Raw genomic sequence first — 23445 nt, 5'->3', positions numbered from 1 at the left:
CCGAGATCATGACCTGAGCTGAAGGCAGCGGCTTAACCCACTGAGCCACCCAGGCGCCCCAGCAATAATCTTTTTTTAACAACAGATAAAATAAAACTGTATCTACCAATTCACCAAGTCTTTGGGTTTGAGTAGTTCACTCTCTGAGCAATGTTATTGGCATGTGGGGTAGATAATTCTTTGTTTTGGGCTATTACCCTTGGCCCCTGACCACTAAATGCCAGTGGTGTATCCTCACTCCTCTATAGTCACTGCAACAACCAAAAATGCCCCATACTTTTCCAAATATTCTCTGGAGATAACGGCACCTCTGCCATTAAGAACCCCTGAAAAATTTAGCTGATACCCTCCTTGGAGTATCTCCTTAGATTGTCACATAATGAACTGTGGCCTCCAATTCAGAGTAGAGATGTCAGTCAGCTATCAATACCTTGAATTTAACCATTTCCAAGGCAACATTAAGATCATATGGTCTAAAGTAGAGAGAATATTTACCTTTTTTTTTCCTAGCACAGGTAGTCCTTTGGGTGTTATTTTTAAAATGGTATACAGCAAATGTAAACATTTAAGAAATAAAAGGTTAACATATGGATTCTACAAGTATTCTAAGTTAAATGTTTATCTCCTTTCCCTCAAGTTTCACGAAGAAAGGACAGGACAGAGAGAATTCTAGAAGAAATGTCTAAGATCATTTCCTTGAACAAAGTCTATAAGTACATGTATATGTTCATGTCTACATGTCTAGTGCACAGATTTAAAGGAAAAGTCATTGAGTAATACCTGACAAGTTTTATCAGGTTGAAAAGAATATCTAATTACTTACTAAATACTTGTGACCAGAAACAGTAGCCACTGCTTATTCAATCCTTACAGCAAGCTTACGAGGGCATTATTATTTTCCACAGTATACAGAGGAGAATACTGAGGTACAGAGAAGTTAAATAACCTGTTCAAGATCACCTAGTGATTAAGTGGCTGAGCCAGGGTTCAAACCCAGATTAACTCCAGAGCTCTCCTTAAGAGCTGTATTGTTGGGGCACCTGGGTGGCTCAGTTGGTTGGACGACTGCCTTCGGGCTCGGGTCATGATCCTGGAGTCCCAGGATGGAGTCCCACATCGGGCTCCCACCTCCATGGGGAGTCTGCTTCTCCTTCTGTCCTTCTCCTCGCCCATGCTCTCTCTCACTGTCTCTCTCTCAAATAAATAAATAAAATATTAAAAAAAAAAAAAAAGAGCTGTATTGTTTCAAAGGACACATAAGAAGGTGGGAGGAAGGGGCGCCTGGGTGGCTCAGTGGGATAAAGCCTCTGCCTTCGGCTCAGGTCATGATCCCAGGGACCTGGGATCGAGCCCCACATCTGGCTCTCTGCTCTGCGGGGAGCCTGCTTCCTCCTCTCTCTCTCTCTCTCTGCCTGCCTCTCTGCCTACTTGTGATCTCTGTCTGTCAAATAAATAAATAATATCTTAAAAAAAAAAAAAAGAAGGTGGGAGGAAGAGATTTTAAAAGCAAAAAGAGGGGGACGCCTGGGTGGCTCAGTTGGTTAAGCGGCTGCCTTCGGCTCAGGTCATGATCCCAGCGTCCTGGGATCGAGTCCCACATCGGGCTCCTTGCTCAGCAGGGAGCCTGCTTCTCCCTCTGCCTCTGCCTGCCATTCTGTCTGCCTGTGCTCGCTCTCTCCCCCCCTCTCTCTCTGATAAATAAATAAAATCTTTTAAAAAAAAAGCAAAAAGAGGGGTGCTTGGGTGGCTCAGTCAGCTGAGTGTCCAACTCTTGATTTCCACTCAGGTCATGATCTTAGGGCCAGGGGACTGAGCCTTGCTCTGTGCTAAGCAAGGAATCGGTCTCAGATTTTTTCTTCCTTTGCCCCTCCCCCACCTAAAAAATAAATAAATAAAAATAATAAATGGGAAAAAAAAATAAATAAAAGCAGGAAATAATCTGTCTGAAAACTATGAAAAGGTTATCAGCAAAAATTCCTATGACCCAAAAACACTAGATTTTCATCCCAAGGCTCTTCAGCAACAGTATTTAAACTCTTCACTTAGTTGTTCATATTACAAAGAAGCTCAAATTAAATGAACTGTGTGAACTCCATTTCATACATATCACCTTTCACATAATACTAAACTTTTAAACACCATTAGCCTATTTAGTTTACTGTTTAGGTGTCATTTCTATTGTGATAACCACATGGTACTTCTGTACAAAAGGTATTTTAAAAATCAGTATTACTCTGGGGCGCCTGGGTGGCTCAGTGGGTTAAAGCCTCTGCCTTCTGCTCAGGTCATGGTCTCAGAGTCCTGAGATAGAGCCCCACATCCGGTTCTCTGCTCAGCAGGGAGCCTGCTTCCCCCTCTCTTTCTCTTCCTGCCTCTCTGCCTACTTGTCATCTCTGTCTGTCAAATAAATAAAATCTTTAAAAGAAAAATCAGTATTACTCTAATCAATTATATATTACAAAGGGAAAAAGGCACCTACACAATGGGCAAATCTGGCAGACAGGAATTTAACCAAATGTGAATTTAACATCACCATTGATGAAACTACCATTGTGGGCCTCCTGATGTTTAGCATTAAGAAAAGACAAAACATCCTGCCCACAATACTTATCCTGAAGCAACACAAGAGGAAAAAGATATATCCAAATTGAAGGATAGTCTACAAAACAACTCATCTCTTAAAATGTCAATGTCATGAAAGACATCTTCCTTCCTAAAATCAGGCTTTAGGAACTGTCTTGGGGTATGAGCCAGGACAACTAAAAGACATTATTCAAACCAAGAAAATACACAATAGAGATGGTATATGAGATGATATGTCAATACTAAAGCTCCAGAGTATAAAACTCTATGTGGTTGTGTAGGAGAAATCTCTTTATTCTTTGGAAATGGATGCCAAAATATTTAGGAATAAAGTGTCATGATATCTGCAAGTGGCCCTTACATGTTTCAGCAAAATATAAACACGCCTGCATGTGTGTGTGTGGAAAGAGAACACAAAAATGTGGCAACATGTCCAAAACTGATCAATTTAGTCAAAAGGGTATATGGGTAACCACTGTACCATTCTTAACACTTTTCTGAAGATTTAAATGTCATCAAAATAAAAGGTTGGGGCAGAAAATACTCCAAGACACAAAACTCAGGAATCTTAATGTAAATATTACCTAAGGATTAAGGCAGAATAAGAGAATCATTCTTTTTCATGAGGCACCTAGGTGGTGCAGTCAGTTTAGCACCAGACTCAGTTTCTCTTGGTTTCAGATTGGGCCGTGATCTCACTCAAGGAGATTAAGCCCTGCGTTGGGCTCTGTGCTCAGCAGGGAGTCTGCTTCAGATTCTCTCTTTCCCCCTCTCCTTCTGCCCCACACTCTGTGCTCTCTCTTCCTCTCTCTAAAATAAATAAATCAATCTTTGGTAAAAGTAAGAAAAGCAGAGAAAGGAGTTAAGAAGCAGAAGTCATAAAGCAGGATAGGAATTCAGACCACTGTGACTCCGATCTCTATCTTCCTGTCCTTGTAACCCCCAGGACAAACACCCTGTTGGCAAGAACCAAGTAAGCAAGGCTCTATGCGCAGAAACTGGGTTTTCACTCACCCACCAATATTTATTAAATACCTATGTGTCAGACTCTATGGCAACAGCACAACAGCAGAAATAGGAACACAGACTCTGGAATCAGAGTGTGCAGGTTCAAGTTCCAGCATTACCAAATCCCAGCTCTACCATTTGCTATTTGCGTATATTTTAGCAAATTACTCAATTTCTCTGTGCTTTGACATCTTCATTTTTAAAGGGAAGATAATAACAACACCTAATTTAAAGGGTTGTTATGAAGATTAGATGACATAACAAATGGGGCACCTGGGTGGCTCAGTCAGCTCAAAGGGGAGTCTGCTTCTCCCTCTCCTGCCGTTCCCCTGCCCCCAACCTTTCCCCCCAAGCTTGTGCTCTCTCTCTCTCAAATAAGTAAAATCTTAAAAAAAATAAAAATTTTAAAAAGCTCTTATATTTCTTGCTTATTTATTGTTTTTACTTATTTATTTTAAAGATTTTTATTTATTTATTTGACAGAGAGAGAGAGAGAGACAGAATCACAACTAGGGGAGGGGGGAAGCAGGCTCCCTGCTAAACAGAGAGCCCAATGTGGGACTTGATCCCAGAAGTCCGAGAACATGACCTGAGACGAAGGCAGAAGCTTAACCCACTGAGCCACCCAGGTGCCCCTATTATTTGTTTTTAAAGGGAATCATGTATCTGGTTATTTCTCTTTGTATATATAGATTAGATATTTGTTCACTGGAGAATTCTGCTCTGCACATGGTAAATAAGGTAAATGATATTCTAGTACACCTGAACTTTGAAAAGTTTTTTTTTTTTAAGATTTTATTTTTAAATAATCTCTACACTCAGCATGGGGGTTAAACTTTAACCCTGAGATCGAGAGTGAAATGATCTGATTGACCCAGCCATGTACCCCAAACTTTTAAAAGTTTTATTGGAGAATCAGTTCTCTATTTCAGCATAGTAAACTATTCTAAAACTCAGCAGCTTAAAACAACAATAAACATTATCTCATATGGTTTCTGTGGCTCAGGAATATGGGAGCAGGTTAACTGAGTGATTCTGGCTATAAGGCTGTCATGTTTCTGGGTGCTCAGGCTATCTGAAGGCCTGCCTGGGGCTAGAGGATGCGCTTCTAAGCTTACCCACACGGCTGCTGGCAGCAGGCCATGATTTCTCACTGGCCATTGTTGGAGGCTCAGTTCCTTACCACACAGACCTCTACATAGGACTGCTTGAGTTTGTCAAGACATAGCAGCTGGATCCCTCTAGAGCTTTCTGTCTCTAAGGATTTGCCTGTTCTAGACATTTCATATAAAAGGAATCATACAATAAGTGCCCTTTTATGAGTGGCTTCTTTAACTCAGTCTAATGTTTTCAAGGCTCATCTGTGCTGTAGCAGGTGTCAGAACTTCATTCCTTTTTAAGGACGAATAATATTTGATTGTATGGATAAACCACATTTTAAAAATTCATGTATCAGTTAATGGACGTTTGGCTTGTTTTTACTCTTTAGCTCTTATGAATAATGCTGCTATGACCATTTGTGCGCAAGTTTTTGTGTAGATGCATGTTTTTGTAGTTCTTAGTTATATATCTAAGTGTTGAAGCCTCTATTTTATCCCTCTGTACGACTGCAGTAGAATTCTAGTTGGACTTGTCACCTCTTTAATTGGTCTCTCACTTTGCTATCCAAGTGATATTTCTGACATGGAGATTTAATCACATCTTATCTCTATTTCTGTGTTTTCAGTGGCTCCTTGTAGCTTTCAGGAAAAAATCCAAACTCAGCTTATCACATAGGCCATTTATGATCTGGCTCCTGCCTTCCTTTAAAATTTTCATGCCATGCTTTTTATTCTTGTTCACTTAACCTCAAATGATGTCATGCTTTTGCCCATTAAGGTTTTCATGCTTCTACCATTGTCTCGAACGGTTTATCACTCTCTTTGAATGGAATATAACTACTTATTCTTTAGAAATCAGCTCTGGTTCCATTAGTGATAAACTTTATTACCTTTAATTAATTAATTTTAACATTTTATTTATTTATTTGAGAGAGAAAGAGAGAGCGTGTGCATAAGCAAGGGCGAGGGGCAGAGGGAGAAGCAGAAGCAGACTCCCCGCTGAGCAGGGAGCCAGATGCAGGCCTAGATCCCAGGACCCTGCAATCATGACCTGAGCCAAAGGCAGACGCTTAACTGACTGAGCCACCAAGGTGCCCCCCTTTATTTAATTTAAATACTCCTTCTCTGTGCTGTTACAATACTTTTACCATTTTACCATAATGCTTATCACGCTGTTCTCTGGACATTGATTCTTGTTTGTTTCTTCAGGTAGATTATAATACCATGAGGGAAGGAGCCATATCTTCACAGACTTAATATCTCTAGGCCTAATAGTAACACAAAAAAGTAACTAGTATCTATTGGGTTGTTTAATATATAAATGCCTGGCAATCATTTGCAATGACATGGATGTAACCAGAGGGTATTATGCTGAGCAGAATAAGTCAATCAGAGAAAGACAATTATCATATGATCTCCCTGATATGAGGAATTTGTGAGTTGTGGAGGGTAGGGAAAGAAAAAATGAAACAAGATGGGGTCAGGAGGGAGACAAACCATAAGAGACTCTTAATCTCACAAAACAAACTGAGGGTTGCTGGGGGCAGGGTGGGGGGTTAGGGGTAGGATGGTGGGGTTATGGTAGCTTGGGGAGGGTATGTGCTATGGTGAGTGGTATGAAATGTGTAAGTCTGATGATTCACATACCTGTACCCCCGGGGCAAATAATACATTATATGTTAATATGAATGAATGGCAATATTCTAGCATTTTACTTTTTTAAAGATTTTTTTTAATTTATGGGATACCTGGGTGGCTCAGTAGTTAAGTATCTGCCTTTGGCTCAGGTCATGATCCCAGAGTCCAGCAGAAAGCCTGCTTCTCCCTCTCTCACTCCTCCTGCTTGGGTTCTCTCTCTCGCTGTCTCTCTGTGTCAAATAAATAAACAAAACCTTAAAAAAAAAAAAAAAGATTTTGTTTATTTATTTGAGAGACTGAAAGAGCGGAGCAAGGAGGCCGATGCAGGGCACAATCCCAGGACCCTTAGATCATGACCTGAGCCAAAAGCAGACACTTAACTGATTGAGCCACCTAGGTGCCCCAATATAAAACCTTTTATTGAAAGGCCTGAAGTGTTATAGAATAATGTCTTTGGGGGGGGGGGGACAACACTTCAAATAAAAGCTAAAGCCACTCTTTAAGAAAGGTTACACTTTTAAAAAGTGCTTAAAAAGAAAAAAAGGAATAAAAATAACAAAAGGGTAAATGTGTGACCGATAATAAGAAACTTTTTAAAAATTCAATCAATTAACATATAGTGTATTATCAGCTTCAGAGCTAGAGATCAGTGATTCACCAATTTTCCGTAATACCCACTGCCCATTACATCACGTCCCCTCCGTAATGTCTATCGCCCAGTTACTCAATTCCCCATCCCCCTTCCCTCCAGCAACCCTCAGTTTGTTTCCTACAATTAAGAATCTGACAGAGATCTTTTGGGGGACCTGGGACTGTAACACTGGAGTGTAGCGATGGTTGCACAACTCTACAAACTTACTAAAAATCATTGACTTGTACACTTCCAACAGGCAAATTTTGCAGTATATAGATTACATATCAATAAAGCTGTTTCTTAAAAACTGGTATTTGTTTGCTCAAGCAAGAAGGGGGAATTAGAGTTTCTGACTGAAGAAAGAAAGCAGTGAGGAGAAAAAGTACAATAATTCATTCTACAGACAGGAAAATAAAAATGAAAACTGCACAGATTCAGAAATACTAATGTTTCCATTTCAGCCCAATAAAGGACAGTATTGTGTCACTGGGTTACTCACTATAAACCTTGCTAAGACCACAAAAGCTTACCGTCTTAAGAGTAAAAAGACAACAGATTGGGAGACGTTCAATGTGGAATCAGGGGAAGGAAAACTCCGACTTAACGTCCTATCACCTAGGAGAGCGGTAACAATTTATTCTAATCCCACGCCCTTGCATAGGTGTGAGATGTAGAGATGGTACCTCCTATCAGAACAGCATTTCAAGAGGAAATTTAAAAGCAGAAAATCAAATCTAGAATCATCTTAAAAGAATGTAAGACAATTTCTTTTTTTTTTTTTAAAGATTTTATTTATTTATTTGACAGAGAGAGATCACGAGTAGGCAGAGAGGTAGGCAGAGAGAGAGGAGGAAGCAGGCTCCTGCTGAGCAGAGAGCCTGATGCGGGACTCGATCCCAGGACCCTGAGATCATGACCTGAGCCGAAGGCAGCGGCTTAACCCACTGAGCCACCCAGGCGCCCCAAAAGAATGTAAGACAATTTCTTTACCAGTAAGATGACAACAGTCAATTCCCTCAGCCAGCAAAACATCCAAATGGGGGATTTTTTGGTATTTCTGAATAATAATAATTTGCATTGGTTCAGGGGCTTTTGCAGAAGCTGCCAGAGATAGTAGCGCTGTATTTTACTTACCCACGTGCAACTACAGAGATCAAGCAAAACTGCACCTATAAACAACCACAATTCACATTTGCTTTGAGCTATGAAAATATTAACCTACTCTGACCTCCCCTGCATCAACATCAGCAAAGCCTGGGTCAAGAGTCTCAACTTCCCAAAACAGCACAGGTGTCTCTAATTTCAGACCTGCTAGTCTCCTTTCTGCCTTTGGCTAAATCAGTAGCAAGTCTGTTTTTATTTTCTAGATAAAAACAAAAACAAAAAATTCCCCCAATCTGTGTAGGCATTTTCTTTTTTTTTCTTCTCCACAAAAGAAGGTTCTAGCAGACATAAATGACATAATGAAGACATAAATAACATAAATGAAGCAACATTTGTACCAATATCTAACTCGCTTTCCTCTAAATGGCTACAATAAAGGTCAAAATAGCTCAAGGTGGTGATATCAATGAGGTTATAAACACTCAGACTTGAAAAAGTATAACATCAATGAACTTTATATATTTCAATAAAAGAACATAGTGTGAAAATAGCATGCCTAATAGCATTTACAGTAGTATGCCTAATCCTTAGTAGGAGGTCAGTAAATTTTAGTTTCTTTCCTTTCCATTAATTCTTACAGTATTTCCATGAAATAGTTCCTGTTTATTACTACCCAAAAAAAAAAAAAGCAGGAAAACAGAAGAGAATCTCCTGAGTGACCACCCAGACCAGACCCAACATTCAGGTCTCTACATGATAATGAAGGGAAATCATCTGCAGAAGTTAAACTTTCATCAAACCCCCCTACCTTGCTGCCTAGGCAGTAGTGTCAATTCCAAAGACCATGGTTCCCTTTGCTACAGAAAAGTAGCTCAGTGAGGCATCTGATCAAGAGCATGCAACTCTTGATCTCGGGGCTGTGAGTTCAAGCCATACACTGGACATAAAGATTACTTAAAAAAAGAAAATGGTAACTCGACTGTCTTTCCTTATGGGAATGTATTTATGATTGCTATTCTTGCAAGTTGTCTCAAGAACTTTTGCTGTTTTAGGTGCAAGAGTCCAAGGCTGTCATCAACCCACAGAACCTTATATTCAAGTTCACAGGGTTCCTGGTTGGGAGGGTTGTAGGGAGTAGTGTCATTATTATTATTATTATTATTATTGGCTATCAAGTTCACTCTCTGAGTGATCCAAGTTTCCTGCACCAATGAGCAATGGGATCTCCACATACCTAAGACCACAGGAAACTAGAACTATGTGAACTAGCCCTACCTTACTTTGACAGGAAATGTTCTGACAGAAATAGATTTGCAGAGCTGTGTGAAGCTGCCATCTATAGCTTTTTTGTGGGCATCTGACACAAGACAGATATAGGAGCCCAAGCCATATCTGGTGTATTTTTGTTTAGCACAGAGCTGAAGCTAGAACACAAGCATAATGTGTCAAATCAAACTCTAGTGGGTGCAGATAGACAGATTCTGTCATCAGTAACAAAATTTGTAATTGCCATGATTGCCTGGCTACTGTCAAAACAGGCCTTTTGTTGCGTTTAGTCTACCATTCACATAAGCTACTGAGTGTCAGAGTAACCAGAAGAATTAGCTAGCCTGTCACTAGCCATTACCCCAAGGTGGTTTACATAATGGCTCTAATACAAGAACTTCTGGCCTCCCAACGATTGAATCATGGTTTGTACACGCATGTGTGTGAATTCATGGTTCTGTTCTATAATCACCCAAATTTTTAACTGGTTGTGCTGTTTCTCGGCATTCAATAAATTCTGAAAAGACACTAGACATAGTCCACAACATTAGATAATCAATAAAGACAGCCCATCATGGGGCTATGATTTATTCTAGCTCAGTAGAATTGAAAATACTAACAAAACAGCTTAGGCAAGGAGCAGGAAAAAGCAAATAAACCTGGGACCTACCTTGTTTACAACTCCCACAGACAGATGAAATTCAATTCCATGCCAACCATACCCCTCGATCACTAAAACACAAAGAGAAAAATAAAAGTTCATGCAATATAAGCAGTTCTTGAAGTTCCTAAAGGGCATTTGGTTTCAAAGGTATAAAGCTGTTTATCTCCTATCTTCTTCATGCCTACAACAGTGGTTGAGCTCTGTCACTGGCAAAAAGGCCCAAATAGGTGGAGTTAAACAGTAGCTAACACTTGACTGAGCACTTACTATATATGCTACGCCACTGTTCTAAGCACTTAAAAATACTAATTTAATCCTCAACAACCCTATGAGATAATTACTCTTATTAAGTCATTTTATATCCAAATTGCAACTGACCTATACCTCTGAAAATTGCTCTTACTGGTGTTAAAAAATGGCTTTTAAATAAACACAGGTGATCTCAACTACTGCAGCTGGGCTGTTTCAATGGTTGACATATCTAGAAATGTTTCATATTCATCCATTTATTACATATTCCTGGAGTCCCCACAGTGTGCTAAAGAGGATTCATCCTCTGACCCTTAGGAGAAACTAGTTGGGAAGATCAGACTATAATAGAAGAAATGCTTCAAGAAACAGAATGCCCTTTTGAGGTACATCCTTTTGTACAATCATTCAGTAAAAATAATAAGCTTTGAAAAAAGGGGAGGAAAGTTTAGCATAAAAGCTGGACCTTTAAAAACAGGTATAGCAGCAAAGAGGAGAAAGGCTTTTCAGGCAAGGAAATGATATAAAAAACACGGTGGCAAGGACAGACACCGTGTATCTGAGATCCGTCATAGTCTGATCCCACCCAGCCACTCATTTCCCTCCCCTGTCCCATTAGCTAATACCAAACTTCTTACTTCTGGGACAATCTTTGATAGTCCCAATGTTTTCCTACTACATAATAAAATGTTCTTCCCCCCTTTTCCCTGGTAAGTAACATCAACTAATCTTAGTATATGGTAGGCACTCAATACAATATAGCCACTTGGAAATGATTTTAATTATTAAAGATCCAATTGAAATATTTTTCTAAAGCCTTTTCCAATTCCCCAGAGTTAATCTACTCGCCTCTCCACCACACTCACATGGCATTTGTCCATCTTTCCATTAGAGCAATAAAATATTTTATGGTCCCCAGGTTTCCTTTTTTCCTTTTCTCTTACATGTCCTAACAGAAACCATCTTTCATATAACTCAGTGTTCCATAAGACCTAACAAGTGTCTGGCATATAACAGGTGCCCATTATATTCTTGTTGACTGAAATACCAATTGACTGTTTACAAAATAAATAAAAATAGGATTCCTCTAAAATGTCAGCTCCTTTAATACATTTAAATGATTCAGTGTGTCAAAATCTAATGCACTTCTACATTTTCATGAATACATCTGCCACATAATTATGCTAACAACTCAGGTACAAAAAGTCAAAGTGGATTCACTAAAAACTACCGAGCTCACTAGTTTTTGCTTGACAACAAAATGAGGTCCCATTCATGCCAACTGAGCCAGAAGAAATTAACTGAATTGATAATTTAGATATTGTGGCCGGAGACCATACTCACTGAAATAGCGCCAGTTTCATTCGCAGTCTGTATGTTTAAGTAGGTGTTCATATTGGCTTTAGTCATGGATCGTAGAGGTTACAGATTTAGAAGTCCAATCATAAATCCATGATTTATTTATAGAAACTTTCCATATGGTAGGAGTTTAAGATGTAAAACAGCAGCCTTTTTGCCTGCCGAAAGCAGGGAGTAGCAGAGCGCCAAAGGAATAAACCCTCTACTGGCTCTGCTCTTGGCACTGTTTAAAGCATAGAAGAAATGTGCAGGGCAAGCAAGAGCCTTACTGAAAATCAGTCACCCAGGACAACGGGCAATTCGAATGTCTGTGCTATTCAATGCTTAAATATTAATTTTTATACATGTCCAAGTTCACTTAAAGCACAACGTGTGGCTTGGAACTTTAAAAATGTTCTAATGTGCTGGTTTGCCCACATATTAATGAAGTCAGCCAGGTTTTAACATGCCAAGCTTAAAATACTCCCTAAATCATTATGCAAAGGTATGAACTCAATCCTGCACTCTCAGGAAAAGACACTTAAGGGAGAAAGATGAAAGCAGTAGTATTTCAAGGGAAGCCATAACAGAAAATGTCAACTCCTACAGAGTGATAGGTTATCTTTTAAAAATAGATGAAGAAAAAGATGATAAAAGATAATGACAAATTACTTACAATTATTAATATCAAAATGAGATCCAGGATTTTAGATCAATGTTGCCAGAGAATGTATTTTGAAACTGATTTCTACACGAGACCATCTTATAAAAATGTTGTTTCAGTCATCCCCTTTAGAATCCAAATCTTATGTTACACTGAAATGAGTTTTCATGTGAACAGTTTTATAAGCAAAGTTCTTCTAATCTTTTATATTACTGGCTTTAGAGAAATGCCAATAAAACCTAGAATGACTAAAACTTTATAATCAGACCGTGGAAGCCCACACATCCAATCCCTTTATTCTCAGTTGAGAAACCAGACTAGAAGAGGTTCAGTGACTTGATAACAGAAACACTTGGGCCCAAATCTGATCACTAGCCCAGTGTATTTTTCCTACTACATACTACACAACACAATGCTTTATGAAGATAGAAAGTGTTCTGGAAATTACAACAGAAGAAAAAATGTAAATACCTATACTTTCCCTAACTTTTGAAAAAAATTTAAAAATTAGATGTATGTGCCCTGATGTTCTGGAAAGAGGCCGCTCCTTAAAAATTGAGGCATTAGAAAATTCTGCCAGCTATTTTCAAGGCTTTTGGCTCAAAACACGCTCACAAAGAATCTCCATTGGAAATGCAGCTTTAAAAAGTTTCCCTTACATTCCAAAGGAAATGAGAATAATTTTTACAACCTAAGTAAGATGAGATTGTCCTCATCTTCTAAAATATGAACTTCATACACACAAAAATAAATAATTTCACAAAATTCAGGATCTTCTTTCAAACAAGCAGTTCACCTGAAAGAAGGCTACTGCCTCATTTGGGGAGCAAAGGATGCAAAGAATTAAAAAGAAAGCAAAAAATGGGATGAAAGAGGAAAAAAGGAAATAAAGAAAGAGGAAAGAAAATCAATATAAAGGTTTGATTCCAATATCAAAAACAGAAGAGAAAAAACAATTCCTAATTAAATCAGTGAAGCGCAGTGTTTAAGCCAGCAAGGTGTGGTCACCTACCTCCTACCTTCTCAAACTGAACACCTACCAGAAAAAATTCAATCTCATTCTGCTCATTTCCCTGCTTAAGTCTTTCTTCCAGTTACAAAGAGCCATAAGTAGACTGGGCCTCCTGGAGGAAGTGGAGGAGTCAGAAAGGTCAGCCCACACAGCCCCTCAGAGTCTAGCCCAGGCTGGAGCTATTAGAGAGTCTCAAAAGGAGACAGTCAAAAAAGATCACTGTTGAAGTATCCATAAGCTCCTCTAGAAGAAACTAGAAACCTCCAAGCAGCAAAGTATTCTGTTCCCTTTCACATCCACCAAAAAGCTTTCCTTTCCAGTAATCAATTTAACCTGGAAAGAGAGTTTAAAGAACAATTAATATTTAGGGCGCCCCAACAATAGATTATTTTAATTTTCAAAAACTGTTAATATATAACTATGATTTTTAAAAAAAAATTAAACACATGGATGCCTGGGTGGCTCAGTGGGTTAAGCCCCTGCCTTTGGCTCAGGTCATGATCCCAGGGTCCTGGGGTTGAGCCCTGCAAGCTCAGCAGCGAGCCTGCTTCTTTCTCCCTCTCTGTCAGCCTGCCATTCCCCCAGCTTGTGGTCTTTCTCTCTATCAAATTTTGAAAAAATTAAACACACAATAAGGTATATAGTAAAAAATAGGCTTCTTTCCCACCCCAGCCTTCCAGTACTCCTTTCCAGAAACAATTTCAAGTTTTGTTTTGTTTTGTTTTATGTATTTGACAAAGAGAGGGAGACAGCAAGAGAGGCAACACAAGCACTGGGAGAGGGAGAAGCAGGCTCTCCCAAGCAGGGAGCCCTATGCGGGGCTGGATCCCATGAGCCTGGGGTCATGACCTGGGCAGCCCAAGGCAGACAGATGCTTAAGGAGTGAGTCACCCAGGTGCCCCATCGAGTTTCTTATAAAATGTAACATTTTCTTTTTTTTTTTTTTTTAAGATTTTATTTATTTATTTGACAGAGAGAGATCACAAGCAGGCAGAGAGGCAGGCAGAGAGAGAGGAGGAAGCAGGCTCCCTGCTGAGCAGAGAGCCCGATGCAGGCCTCGATCCCAGGACCCTGAGATCATGACCTGAGCCGAAGGCAGCGGCTTAACCCACTGAGCCACCCAGGCGCCCTAAAATGTAACATTTTCTTAATGACTGAATGACTCCCCTATGCTTACAGATGCGACTGCAGGAGAAGGAATCAGATGACTGAGCTGGTTACTGCATTACCAGAAAGAGCACATCTCCACCATCAGGGAAGTCTGAGCATCTATACGGGGACACCTGTCTTCAGTGTGGCACAGCCTATCTGTGCCCTCCCTATGCATACTCCTACCCACGTGTATACATAGCTACACCTAAAGGAGAGGGCTTCTTGGGGAGAGTGGGGGGGTGTGTTAAAATATACTTCACATGAAATTTGCCATTTTAAACATTTTCAAGTGTACAATTCAGTGGCATTAAGTGCCTTCACAATATTGTGCAACCATCACCACTATCCATCTCCAGAATGGTTCATCATCCAAAACATTAGACAGGAATTCCCCATTTCCCCTCCCTCTATTCTACTTTCTGTCTATGCATTGCCTATTCTAAGTGTAAGAGGAATTATACAATATCTGTCCCTTTGAATTTTTTTTTTAGATTTTATTTATTTGACAGACAGACATCACAAGTAGACAGAGAGACAGGCAGAGAGAGAGGAAGGGAAATAGGCTTCCCACTGAGCAGAAAGCCTGATGCGGGGCTCAATTCCAGGACCCTGAGATCATGACCTGAGCCGAAGGTAGAGGCTTTAACCCACTGAGCCACCCAGGTGCCCCATCTGTCCCTTTGTATCCAGAATCTTTCACCTAACATAATGTCTTTAAGATTCATTCATGTTGTAACATGTACCAGAATTTCCTTTTTGGGACACATAGGTGGCTCAGTCAGTTAAGAGTCGGCCTGTAGCTCGGGTGGTAATGCCAGGGTCCTGGGACTGAGTCCACATCAGGATCCTTGCTCAGCGGGGAGCCTGCTTCTCCCTCTGCCGGCTGCTTCCCCTACTTGCGTTCTGACAAATAAATAAAATTAAAAAAAAAATAAATAATGTCCTTTTTTTTTTTTCTTAAGATTTTATTTATTTTTTTGACAGAGAGAGAGAGAGAGAGAGATCACAGGTAGGCAGAGAGGCAGGCAGAGAGGGAGGGGGAGGCAGGCTCCCCGCCAAGCAGAGAGCCCAATGTGGAGCTCAATCCCAGGACCCTGGGATCACGACCTGAGCCGAAGGCAGAGGCTTGACCCACTGAGCCACCCAGGTGCCCCGATAATGTCCTTTTTAAGGCTAAAGTCTACTGTATGTACATTACCACATTTCATTTATCCATTCATCAGTGGAGGGACATTTCGTTTTCCATCTTTTGGCTCTTAGGAATAATGCTGCTGTGAACACTAGCGTATGAGTACCTGTGTAAGTCCCTTCTTTCAATTCCTTTGAGTATTACTTACGAGCAGAATTGTTGGATCCTATGGCAATTTTATATTTAACTTTCTGAGGAACCACAAAATTGCTTTCCACAGTGGCTGTACCACTGTATATTCCCACCAGAGATGCATAAAAGTTCCAGTTTCTCTTTGCAGTTTTTTTGATAATAGCTCTCCTAACAAGTGCCAAGCAGTCTCTTATTGTGGTTTTCATTTATATGCAAAGGAAAGGGTCCTTCTGCCTATGGCTTTGAAGCATTTTGTATGTGAAGAGGTTCCTGTGGCACTGGTCCATCTCCATTCCACAAAGATGTGTCTTATCTGGCTGCCTTCCATCATGGTTCTCAAGAGTCTACCAATCATGGGGTGCCTGGGTGGCTCAGGTCATGATCTCGGGGTCCTGGGATCAAGCCCCACATTGGGCTCTCTGCTCAGCAGGGAGCCTGCTTCCTTCTCTCCCTCATTCTGCCTGCCTCTCCACCTCCTTGTGATCTCTGTCTGTCAAAAAAAAAAAAAAAAAAAAAAAAGAGTCTACCACTCATTCACTGCTCTAGTCACTTCAAATCTAGTCCACTGTGACCACCACTATACTCTACTCTGCTTTCTCTGCCTTCCTTGCATATCCTTTCACCACTGCATCTCAAAAAATGTTGATCTATTTATAACCAGACACTACCAGCACCATCAACACACTTCTTCAACTTGTAGAAGAACCAACTACTGCCAGCACTTTTGGCACTTTAAGTCTTCTCAGGAATTGTCAACAATGCTCAAAAATTCTTTCTTGACTATCTAAGGCACTTGCTTTTCTTTTCCTTGGTTTTAGGTTCAGCATTCTTTGGGATGCTTGAACATGACAGGTCTATAAATAACCAAAGTTTTGTCTAAGTCTACCAGCATTTAAGCAGAGCTTATAGATAAACAAAATGAATACATGAAACTCACTCTCAAGGAAAAAAAAGGAAGTATACAGATCTTAAAATATAATGAATGTTTTAGGGAAAAAAGGTCACAATAAAGGGAATCAGAAGTGTCTGAGGCAAAGGAGTTACAACGTTTACATAAGATGATTAGGGTAGGCCTCACTGAGAAAGTGACAAAAGCAGCAAGTTTTGACAGTGATGAGAGTTAGCCACACGGCTATCTAGAGGAAGAAACAGGAACAGCCAACACAAGGCTCTAAGGCATTAGCAGGACTGTCCTGTTCAAAGGAACAGCAAGAAAGCAACGGTGGCTGCAGCAGAGTGAACGAGGGGGATGCAGTCGGTAAGGTCAGAAAGGTTACTAGAAGACCAGATAAAATAAGGCCTTAGAGATAGTTCCTCAGGAGTGGAATGGAGAGCCACTGCAGGGTTTCTGAACAGAGACATGTCTCACGCAGGTATAATGATTCAGGTTGCTGGGATGAAAATAAAGGGAAGAGTAGAAGCTGGGAAATCAATCAGGAAATGCTACAATAATCTGGGCAAGAGAGGACAGTGGCTTAGACCACAGTGGTAGCAAGAGCAACGGTAAGAAGTTGTTGATCTGGATATATTTTGTACACAGGTCCCATAAGTTTTCCTGGCAGACTGCATATGGCGTATAAGAGAAATATAGGGTCCAAAGTTTTGACCAGAACAACTGAAAGAGTAGATGTGACATAAAATAAGACAGGGAAAAATAGAGAAGGAAAATGAATCATCTTAGTTTTGTATATGTTGAGTCTGAGACAGCTTCCAACTTTCCAACCAACAAACACAGGTTGATGAAATAATGGTTTTTTAACATTTCTTTTACTATCCTGTATTAGATAATGAACCATAGGTTTAATTTGATGTTGATCCTACAGTTTTACAGCAAATTATTTTCAGCAGTTACCACACACATGAAAAAATAAATACTCATCGTTTTGCACCAATTAATTCCCAATGGCCACACTCTTTAAAGCTTGAAGATCAAGACTGAAATCCACTCCACCTCACAGATATGGGGTCAAATCTCAGTAAATGAGGAAGAATAACGAGAGAATGAGCTGTTGGCATCTGTTCTCAACATGGAATTCTGCATCCTGACTGCAACTGGAGGATTCCAGGGATCCTAACATACCAACTACAGTCTGACACACTCTGCTTACTCTAAACACAAATTTGTCTCTCCTTCTGGTTCCCTGGAAGGTCCCAGAAGAAGAGAATGGCTAAGAGTCTGAGAACAAACACGATTTAGGAAGGAAAACAATTCAGAGAGAAGCCTATATCACAACAGCATTACTCCCATATTTTTCTGGTCTAGGCCACTGGAGAAATCACAAAACCATACCATCTCAAGGCTGGAAAAAGGGATCATCATGTGTCAACAAATATTTTCCAAGTGACCATGTGCTAGATGCTACGGATACACAGATGAGTATGACAAAATCCCTAGTCAAAGCACTGTGTACTAAGTACTTTAATAGAGAAATTACCTAACTGTTATGGGAGTAAAAGACAAGAATAAAAGAATGGATTTTCAAAATAAATTGCCACGAATTAACTTGGGATGATCCCCACCTCCTCCATCTCCTACCAAAAGACTCACGTGGTGATTCAAGCTAAGGAGGAAGCAAGGCTGCATGCAGTCCTAACAGGGCTGGGTCTTGCAACTCTTAGAATCAGTCTTGTTCTCTCATGTGACCAGTTAAATAGTTAGAGGTGCTTATGAGCTTTTCCATCCCCACTTCATTTCTTTTCCACAAAAAACTGGGATCTTGAGAAAACACTGTTCTAGTCCAACCATTCACTGAGTGCCAATCTTCAAATTTTACAAGATAGTACTTAATCCTTTAAAATATTTTCTAAAAGAAAAGAATGCCTCTCTTCCCAAAGGAAATGTCTTTTAAATAGGCTATTTACAGAGGTCTAGGCCACAACTTTAACTTCCGGAATAAAACTAACCATAACCACTTCCAATGCCGTGTGACTTTTCCTCTGGCCCAAGTTCTAAACCCTCAACCTTCTAAGGCTTAGGAGTCTTTCTTGCTCTGAGTCTTCTGACACCCTTTTCATTTTACTGCTAAATGTGACTCTTGGAAATTCACTCACAAAGAACTACAGGAATTTACTCTATAAATCCACAAACCATATTTCATTTTCATTTTCCAGACAAAATCTCAAAGGCCTGTAATGCACAGTGGTCAGAAAATATCATCTGATTTTATACATCTCCAAACTTAGCTCTGACATATGAGTTTTTACTTATTGGTAACCTCTCTCTACCCAAATAGAAACAACCATGATAACATACTCTAACAAACTACTGCTATCTCAAGCAATTACAATGAAGTGTGTATGCCTTCAATAGTGAGTCAAGCCTTGGGAGTGGTTTAACACATGGAAATTCACCAGCTGGCATCTACAATTAGATTCAAGGAGACAAATGGAATTTTTGTATCAAGTTTTTCCAAGAGTTAACTAGTTCTTAAAGTGATTATACCCTTCTGAAGTATTTACAGATGAAATGATATCATGTCTGCGATCTGTTTTAAAATACTGCAGAGGAAGGGGGAGCAAGGTTAAACAAGAATGGTCATATGTTGATAACTGTTGGAGCTAGATGATAGGCACATGGGGATTGTTCATTTTGTTATTCTTTTTTTTTAATGTGTTTGAAATTTTCCATAATAAAGATCTTTTAAAAACCTATGCCATTAGGTGCCTGGGTGGCTCAGTGGGTTAAGCCTCTGCCTTCGGCTCACCACATGATCTCAGGGTCCTGGGATCGAGCCCCACATCGGGCTCTCTGCTCAGCGGGGAGCCTGCTTCCTCCTCTCTGCCTGCCTCTCTGCCTACTTGTGATCTCTCTCTCCGTGTCAAATAAATAAATATTAAAAAAAAAAAAACCCTACATCATGATACATGAAAAACAAAGAACAAAGTCTTGGGACCAATGAGCTCCATAAGCTACCAGTGTAAAAATTTTTCTTTTCTTAAGAAACACCTCAATTTTAACACTTATTTCTCACCAAACCAGTATTTATTGAGCACAACTACCATGTGCCAAGCACCAATCTGAGGGCTAAGGATAAAATGATAAACTGAATTCTCCCTCCCTCAGGGAACCTAGTAGGTTTTTTATAATTTTGTAATTAAAAGGCAAATACATGGCGTCCTAGCCCAAACAACAGGGAGATCTAATCCAACCCTGACCAATCAGGAAAAGCTTCCCAAGGACCATCTTAACTAATTGTGAAAGATAACCCAAAGAAACAAATTATTTGGGGCACCTGGCTGGCTTAGTCAGTAGAGCATGCAGCTCTTGATCTTGGCGATGTGAGTTCAAGCCCCGTGTTGGATGCAGACATTACCTTAAAAAAAAAAAAAAAAAAAAAAAAAAACACCAAATCATTTTTTTGCCCATGTTGACCTTTATCATTTTATAGACTGTCAGATCAACAAGTAAATGCCTGTTCCTTTATGAGCTAAAGAATCTTTCTATAAAGCAGAAGTTTATCAAATAAGTCATTACCTCAACAGATATTTATTAAATACCCAGCATGCGTCGGCATGTGCTAGATAAAAAGGATAAAACGTGGTCTCTATCTACATGGGGTTATTTATAATCTTGGAGCACAGGAAGACAAAAACAAATAAGTAAGCAAGCCATCAAGCAGAAAACTATAGTTGGACCTTGAACAACATGAGTTTGAATTGCACAGGTCCCTTGTACATAGATTTTTAAAATAAATAAAGTACTGTACCATAAACAGATTTTCTCTTATGATTTTCTTAGAAAATATAGAAGAAAATAGAAGAATAATAGAAAAATAGAAGATATTCTTCTCTCTAGTTTAGTTTATTGTATAAATATAATAGTTAAAACATGTAACATATAAAATACATGTTACCAGTAAGGCTGTATATTATCAGTAAGGCTATATTATCAGCAAGGCTTCTGGTCAAGAGGCTATTAAGTTTGGGGGGAGTTAAAACTTACATATGTGTTAATGAAAAGAAAAGAAAGAAAGAAATGCCATTCCAAAACCAGTGGGGACAAGATGGACTAAACCGTGTTAGGACAACTGGATATCTACATGGGGGAAAAGTTCATTTAGAACCCCAACTTACAAAATAAACTTCAGGTAGATTAAAAACTTAGATTAAAAAGATTTTTAATGTGACAAAATATGGGGAAGGGGGGGGACTTACATGTGGATTTTCAACTGCACAGGGCTCAGTGCCCCTAAGCCACCACTGTTCAAGGGTCAACTGTAATTATAAATTTCTCTAAGTTATAAAGGAAACAAAGGAGGGACTTTGTGGGCAGAATGTAATTTTTAGATATGGTGGTAAAGAAAGTTGAAAGAATGAAAGTAAAACCAGCTGATGATAATGGAAGTGACTGAAGGGGAAAGGTCTATCCAAGAAGTGGTGAGAGCAGCATAAATAAAGCATGCATACAATGTAGGTAGTGAGAAGAAATCTGGGTTTTATTCTAAATGCAACAGGAAACCATCTGAGGGGAGGGTTCTAGGCAGTGAAGTGATGTGATTCAGCTTGTTTTTTTTTTTTTGTTTTGTTTTGTTTTGTTTTGCTTTAAAGATTTTATTTATTTGAGATAGTGAGAGAGAGAGAGAGAGCTCGAGCAAGGGGGACGGGTAGAGAGAGAAGCAAACTCCCCACTGAGCAGGGAAGTCAACGTGGGGACTTGATCCCAAGACCCCTGGATCATGACCTGAGCTGAAGGCAGCCACTTCACTGACTGAGCCACCCAGGTGCCCTCAGCTTATGTTTTTAAGATCATTCCTGCCACTCTGGGGAGAAGGGATAGAAAAAGAATAATAATCTTTACCAAGAACTGTAGATGAGTAAAACCAAAACATCAAATTTTGGCCAGTGGAAATCATCTCTACAATTCCATTACCAACCTAAAATCTTTATTAAAAATTGCTACTCAGTCCAGGCTTCACCTACAAGTTGGCGGGGGGCGGGGGGGGGGTGTTTGGGTTTTTTTAATGCTTACAACTAATGGGTCATAACCTCTGAGATCTCCGGAAAACAGAAACAAGCCCAGATGCCTTGGGGTTAGCATTCTTCTCATTCTTCAATTGCCAAAGTCAGATTAATTTTCATTTATTCATCTCCTATTCCACAATCAGCTTCTGGACTGAAAGGAAGGGAGCAAGGACTTCCTCCAGTGTTTCAGGCAAAAATAAGCGTTACCAAACATCTGATAAGGAATGTATGTAATTGTACAACCTTTCTTCTCACTGCAAACTATGTTCCAGGTAGGAACTCCACTATGAAAGCAATTCTAATTTTCCTATCCAAATTTGCCAGATCTTAGAAAGCCACCTGAAGCAAATCCACTTAATTCTGCTTTAAAAAAAGTTTTCTCATTCCAAAGACTGAACAAGAATACACCGCTAATAGCATTTGCAATTGATAAGCAAAGAAAAATAAATTCCACTGTCAATCCCTGGGGCATGTGGCTAACAATCTTAATAAAAGCACTAACAAACTAAGTCACGCGCCAAGATCTTTTACCCAGTTATTTAAAAGTTAGAATGTAAGAAGTGAGAGGCAGTATTAACATCTGTAAAATACCCAGGAGATTTCTTCACATGATTTCCCTCAATCTGGATAACATCCCTACAAGATGAGTACATCCCCATTTTGTTGATGAGGACACGGGCCCAGAGAAGTTGACGCTCGTACCTGGTCACCCAATGTTAAGTGGCTTCCAATGATCCATACTTTTTCCATTAAACAAATCTATAAATAAAGATCTAAATTACAGAAATTCTATCACATGACCAATGTACTAATAGATAAAATAAGTTTATATACATATATGTACGTGTATGTGTTTCATTTGGAGGCCTAACCATCAACTGTGACATCTTTCAGTGGGGAAAGCATGTAAGATTCCTACCTGGAATCATTCTCCCTGCTCAGTGAGAAGCCTGCTTCTCCCTCTCCCACTCCCTCTGTCTGTGTTCCCTCTCTCACTGTCTCTCGATCTCTGTGTCAAATAAATAAATAAAATCTTGGGGGGAAAAAAAGATTAATAAAAAAAAAAAAAAAAAGGATACCTACTTGGAGACATACCACCAGAAAACACCTCCAAAGAGATAAGGGTGTTTGTGACAAGCTATCATGGTTATTTGCTTTTTTAATTTTTTTTTTAAGATTTTAAGTAATCTTTTTTTTTAAGGTTTTTAAAAATTTATTTATTTCACAGGGAGAGAGCGAGCACAAGCAGAGGGAGGGACAGAGGGAGAAGCAGGCTCCCTGCTGAGCAGGGAGCCCAATCTGGGGCTCCATCCCAGGACCCTGAGACCATGAAGGCAGCCGCTTAACAACTAAGCCACCCAGATGCCCCAAGATTTTAAGTAATCTCTATGCCCAACATGGTGCTCAAACTCACCACCCTGAGATCAAGAGTCGCCTGCTCTTTCAACCAAGCCAGCCAGGCACCCCAAGTTATTTGCTCTTAATGAAGCCGAAGGAGCTTCATTCTAGAACAACCATTCTATCAACAAAAACAAAGACAGTATAAATGAAAGCACCTAGCAGTGGCTAGCAAACAGATACTTATTAAAAACTAGTTTCTTCTACTCTCTGCTCCAAGTTATTTGTATAAAAAAATAATAATACTAACTGCGGGATGTAGCCATGTATCTTACCTAGTTTAGCAAATTGGTGAAATGTTCTTTCTCTCAAACTCAGACAGACTGAATTTGCCTATCTGGTCCCACATTTGC

General features: G+C 39.7%; 1 protein-coding gene across 11 annotated transcripts in view; it reads right to left on the bottom strand.

Moving 5' to 3' along the window:
* Window positions 1-23445, bottom strand: part of MRTFA (myocardin related transcription factor A) — a 191227-nt gene that overhangs the window by 150000 nt on the left and 17782 nt on the right. For 4 of the 11 annotated variants that reach the window (XM_082739951.1, XM_082739955.1, XM_082739960.1 and 1 more), the window contains exon 2: window positions 10004-10065. The exons of 1 other annotated variant lie outside the window; for it this stretch is intronic. Coding sequence is in view for 2 of the 10 variants with exons in the window: in XM_082739957.1 (XP_082596083.1) it covers window positions 7954-7995 (42 nt within the window). In the remaining 8 variants the exon portion in view is untranslated. Of the gene's footprint in view, window positions 1-7953; window positions 8133-10003; window positions 10066-23445 lie in introns of all 11 variants that reach the window. 6 more of the 11 variants (XM_082739957.1, XM_082739948.1, XM_082739961.1 and 3 more) reach the window with 2 other exon arrangements.

Source organism: Mustela nivalis (genome assembly GCF_964662115.1).
Source record: "Mustela nivalis genome assembly, chromosome: 7".
NCBI classification, from domain to species: Eukaryota; Metazoa; Chordata; class Mammalia; order Carnivora; family Mustelidae; genus Mustela; species Mustela nivalis.
Note: the sequence above shows the minus strand (reverse complement) of the source record. Positions and strands in the feature narration are given on the sequence as shown.